Source organism: Mus pahari, chromosome 10 (assembly GCF_900095145.1).
Source record: "Mus pahari chromosome 10, PAHARI_EIJ_v1.1, whole genome shotgun sequence".
Taxonomy (NCBI): Eukaryota; Metazoa; Chordata; class Mammalia; order Rodentia; family Muridae; genus Mus; species Mus pahari.
In genome coordinates, this window is record NC_034599.1 from 72,138,569 (window position 1) to 72,144,198 (window position 5,630).

General features: G+C 44.6%; 1 protein-coding gene across 2 annotated transcripts in view; it reads right to left on the reverse strand.

Moving 5' to 3' along the window:
- Positions 1–5,630, reverse strand: part of Lrrc1 (leucine rich repeat containing 1) — a 112,619-nt gene that overhangs the window by 26,998 nt on the left and 79,991 nt on the right. For both annotated transcript variants that reach the window (XM_021206419.2, XM_029543245.1), the window contains exons 5-7: positions 3,347–3,403; positions 3,107–3,170; positions 2,642–2,716 (exon numbers count right to left, since the gene is read on the reverse strand). In XM_021206419.2, the coding sequence (XP_021062078.1) occupies positions 2,642–2,716; positions 3,107–3,170; positions 3,347–3,403 (196 nt within the window). The remainder of the gene's footprint in view (positions 1–2,641; positions 2,717–3,106; positions 3,171–3,346; positions 3,404–5,630) is intronic.

The window sequence follows — 5,630 nt, forward strand, 5'->3', positions numbered from 1 at the left end:
TTGTCTTTTTTGATAACTTTGGGTTGGAAGTTGAGTTTATTCGATATTAGAATGGCCACTCTGGCTTGTTTCTTCAGACCATTTGCTTGAAAAATTGTTTTCCAACCTTTCGCTGAGGTAGTGACTGTCTTTTTTCCCTGAGATGAGTTTCCTGTAAGCAGCAAAATGTTGGGTCCTGTTTGTGGAGTCAATCTGTTAGTCTATGCCTTTTTATTGGGGAATTGAGACCATTGACATTAAGAGATATTAAGGAAAAGTAATTGTTGCTTCCTGTCATTTTTGTTGTTAGAGTTGGCATCCTGTTCTTGTGGCTGGCTGTCTTTTAGGTTTCTTGAAGGATTACTTTCTTGCTTTTCCTAGGGCGTGGTCTCCGTCCTTGTGCTGGTGTTTTTCTGTTATTATCCTTTGAAGGGCTGGATTCGTTGAAAGATATTGTGTGAATTTGGTTTTGTCATGGAATACTTTGGTTTCTCCAACTATGGTAATTGAGAGTTTAGCTGGGTATAGTAGCCTGGGCTGGCATTTGTTCTCTTAGGGCCTGTATAACATCTTTCGAGGATCTTCTGGCTTTCATATTCTCTGGTGAGAAGTCTGGAGTAATTCTAATAGGCCTGCCTTTGTATGTTACTTGACCTTTTTCCCTTACTGCTTTTAATATTCTGTCTTTAGTTAGTGCATTTGTTGTTCTGATTATTATGAGTCGGAAGGAATTTCTTTTCTGGTCCAGTCTATTTGGGGTTCTGTAGGCTTCTTGTTGAAGATATTTGCTGGCCCTTTAAGTTGATAATCTTCATTCCCATCTACTCCTATTATCTGTAGTTTTGGTCTTCTCATTGTGTCCTGGATTTCCTGGATGTTTTGAGTTAAGATCTTTTTGCATTTTGCATTTTCTTTGATTGTTGTGTCCATGTTCCCTATGGAATCTTCTGCACCTGAGATTCTCTCTTCCATCTCTTGTATTCTGTTGCTGATGCTTGCATCTATTGTTCCCGATTTCTTTCCTAGGGTTTCTATCTCCAGAGTTGTGTCCCTTTGGGGTTTATTGTTTCTACTTCCATTTTTAGATCCTGGATGGTTTTGTTCAATTCCATCTCCTTTTGGTAGCGTTTGGTAGCGTTTTCCTGTAACTCTTTAAGGGATTTTTGTGTTTCCACTTTAAAGTCTTCTATCAGTTTACCTGTGATTTCCAGTATTTCCTTCTTAAAGTCCTCCATCATCCTCATGAGAAGTGACTTTAGATCCATGCCCTGCTTTTCTGGTGTGATGGTGTATCCAGGACTTGCTATGGTGGTCTGATGATGTCAAGTAACCTTGGTTTCTGTTGCTTCTGTTCTTACGCTTGCCTCCTGCCATCTGATTATCTCTAGTGCTTGCTGCCCTCAATATATCTGATTGGAGCCTGTCTTTCCTATAATCTCAGTTGATTCAGGACTTCTCAGAGTCCAGATTTCTCTGTGATTCTTTGATTGTGGGCTCCTGTGAACCTGAGATTCTGGGAGTGTCTAAGTTCTTGGCAGTCAAGCTCCTCTGAGACATTCAAATACTAGTGTGATCCAGCTCCTGTTATCCTGGGATCCTGTTGTCCTAAGATCCTAGGCATGTTACAGTGCGTGGAAGTGGTGTCTCCTTTTAAGGACTGTGGAGTTGTCTGGTCTGTTTGAAACCAAGATAAACCTGAACTGATTAAAAGGGACCTCTGGTCAGGAAAGGCTCTGGTGTCCTTGTTCCTGCTGTCACAGGNCTATCACTATTGGATTGGAGCAGCTGTTGTGTTCCACTCACCAGTGATCCTAAGATTGCTTGGGCAGTCCGCAAGGGACTGTGGGGGTGTCCACCGAATCCGCGCCCTAGGTGACCCGGTGCTGGCGCAGACCAGAAGGGATTTGTGCCTCTGGTCAGGCAGGTTCTCTGCTTCCCTAGTGCTGTCTCAGGTCCCATGCGCAATTGGATTGGAGCAGAAGTTTTGTTCCACTCACCAGTGATCCTAAGATCACTTGGGCAGTCTGCTAGGGACCATGGGGTTGTCCACCGAATCTGTGCCCTAGGTCAGGGAAGGCTTTTCTATGGAGGCTTTCTCATTTGATCAGTCTGAAACTACACCTGCCCACTGGGCTCCACTCAGGTGACTGTTCAAGGTCAGTTTGGTTTATCTAGAACATGGGTCTCACAGCTGCCACCAGCAGGGAGCCGACTAACCATGAGGCACTCTAGCTCAAACTGTAAGTGCTCTGAGGACCCTGGGAGCTCTTAATATTGCTTTTACAACAACCACCAAGGGCAAATGTAGTCAAAATTACCTCGAAGCACTTGGGCACATCACACTAAACAGTAGCAATGATTTACACTGTCAGAATTATGGCCCTTGTAATTTACAGATCTGCTGGGCTTGATGTAAGTTATACTGGGTAGTAAGATGAGAAGAGAGACTTTTATGTCTTCAGAGGTGGTGGGCTGTAGTTTTCAGTCTCCCTGTGGTAAGATGCACAATGGTGAAAGCTCAAGGGCTGTTTCCAAATGTGCTTTCTAGACAATGTTCCTTGTCATGGTGATCCTCTAGAAAGACCCAGAGATGCAGAGAACACACACACAGTTTACTGTTGCAGCTATACACTTTTGGATACACACTGAAGTTCCCACTAACCTGAGGTAATTCAGACAGCTGATTTCCATCCAACCAGAGATCCTTCAGATGTAGGAGCGCCCCAATTGATTCTGGCTGAAACAAAAGGTAACATTATAGTAACAAGACCCCAGACTTCCATCGTCCATTTCGGAAGGGAGAATCATCAAATGGGAACAGGGTACCACAGCCAGGCTAGTTGTTACCTCTCTCATATCAACACTGTCCCTGAAACTGCCCCACACCTAGAATGCAAACCTGCCCCAGTGCTCAGATCTCTAGTCCTGACTCTCCCCATACCATGTTTCTTGGCCACTGTGGACTGAGGTACATTTCTTGACCACTGTGGACTGAGGTACATTCCTCAGGGTTTGAAGCTGAAGCACTGTCAAGCTGTGCTTGAAGAAACACATCTCTAGTGACTCTTCAAAACCATCTCTGATCTTAAGGACAGAGAAGCATCAAATCTTTAGGATACACACTTACCAAATTATAGATTTCATTGTTTCCTAAATCAAGTTCTTCTAGTCTCCTTAGTTGGGTAAGAGAGCTGTTGAAACAATCAACAACAAGGAAAACACTCAGAGACACTCAAGGCATGCAGAGTAGTAACACACTTCCTTTCCTGGACTAGATTCTAAAAGCATGGTTCATGTGGATGGGGAAGAAAGGACTACACTTCCAGTCACTGCACAAAATCCCATCTTATTTCCCCCAGAGACTCACTCAGGAAGATATGTAAGAAGATTCTCTCTCAGTTCCAGTGAAGCCAGGTTATAGAGACTAGAAATGCAAAGAGGAAACCGGTGTTAAGAAAACGCCTTCAACATTCCCACTCTCCCGCCACTGTCCACATCTCCCACATGCTGCTCTTATTAAAACCTTTTCTGGTTACTCCTCAGGATAAAAATGTTTACTACTACCACCTATAGACATATGGAAATAGCTTACTAGCCACTAAAGACGACTACTCCCTGAACTAAGAGAGAAGCCAACTACGGGCCTCTCAACTTCAGAATGTTAAAAATGTGCTGTCATAAGAAGAATGGTGCCTTTCATCCCAAGGGACTAGGAGTTCTTCCTGTTATCAGTGAACGATCACGCCCGCTGGAAGACAGAGTGCCTGAGCCTGTTGATGAGATGGCTCAGTGCTACCAAGCCTGACAGCATGAGTTCACCCCCCCCCCCAGGATCTGCTGGCGGAAAGAGAGAACCAATTCCTGCAATTGTTTTCTGGCCTTCATTATGGCATGCCACATGGGGTTGGTCTTGTGCTGCTAAATACTGGCCCCCAAGATCTGGATGCACCTCAGTCAAGGAAATCCTCATGTACACCAAATGATGCTATGTAAACCTTTGCCCCAAGTGCTAGGCATAGGGAGTCGTAGTTCCAGCTATTGGTCAGGGGAGTCCAAGAAGAGTCCACAAACAGTACAGGCTACGGCTGTTCCTCCTGGTTGTCTCCAGAACTCAAAGGTAACACCCTACTGCTGAGACAGCACACACTTCAGGCACAGGCCTTGGAGGAACTGAGCTGGAACTGACCTGAAAGTCTCCTCCCTGAGGATCAGTGCACATATCTACAGGTGCGCCACTAAGCCCCCAACAGGGAACATCGATCACTAGCCCTACACTGCTTTCTGCAGCCATGACTTCAGAAATTCACAAGAGATCAAAATACAGAAAACAGTGGGGGTACTCAACCACAACTGATACACCTACAGCACAACCCCTATACTGCAGGCTCAGGGAATACAACGGGAGAGCAGGGCAGAAAGAGTGGGAGAGCCACAGAGAGGACCAGCATGGCTGCCGCAAGACAGTGTCTTCTACATGGAACAGGGAAGCTGCATCATGACATCTTAACAGCATGGCACCTAATCAAGACCTGACAGGGTGGCGCACCAATGCAGATGGGAGGGAGTCTCAAAAGGCCCCACCCCTAGATAAAGACCTACAGGCTACTGATGGCTGCTGAAAGAGAAAAAAAAAAATCAGTCTCGTCCAGGGATGAGAACCTGTAAAATGTCCGATCTCCAGTGGTCAGCCCTAAACAGAAATGCATACACATAGGAGTACTCGATAGATAGATAGATAGATAGATAGATAGATAATTTTTTTTTTCAGGCCATATGTGGAAGGGGGGAGAGAGAGAGAGAGAGAGAGAGACAGACAGACAGACAGACAGACAGACAGAATTGAAGAGTTGTGAATCTGAAAGGAAGCAAAGGAACTTGAGAAGCATTAGAAGGGAAAAAAGAAGGGGTAAAAATTATGTAAATACAATACTTGTGTACAGAATTTTCAAAAATTAAAATACTAAATTAAAAACATGTATTTAAAAAAAAATTCTCTTTGAATGAAAGCACAGGGCACACTCCCCATGCATGTCTACTACCCAGGCAAAACCGTTACAAGACACCTACAAACTTGAGGCAGAGTTCCTACCCTAAACAGGACTCCACCCTTACCCCCAAAGCAGCTCCTAGTTTCTACGTTTTGGAGGGGGAAATGTGGATAGAAAAGACACAACAATGATGTGGATTGAGGTGACCCATGGCTCAGAATGCTTGTCACCCCTGCCGAGAGTCTCCTGAGCACCTGAGGTCACTCACTCAGGTGCAACATCATACTTAGAAGCAAAGTTGGACTTACACTGGCTACTAACATATGCACAAAAATTGGCTGCCTTTCCGGGGTAATGGCTCCCAGCAATTAAAATAAAAGATTTCGACATCATAATCAGAATCTGCAACCTCATGACGAGAGCCACTCTCAGTCTGAAAGGCTCAAATCCCAGCCTGTTTGGTTTAGATCTCAATGGCTTCTAATATACACTGTGTCTGTTATGGTGATTAGGGCTTAACACGGTTTTCCTTTCAAATTTACTGGGCTAGGTTTTTTTTTTTTTTTAAAAAAGAACATTAAAGACATCCCTTGAGATCGTCCTGCGCCTCTTCTGCCCAGGAGGGGTGTTCGCCTGGCGGCTGTCCGCAGGCTGATACAGCAC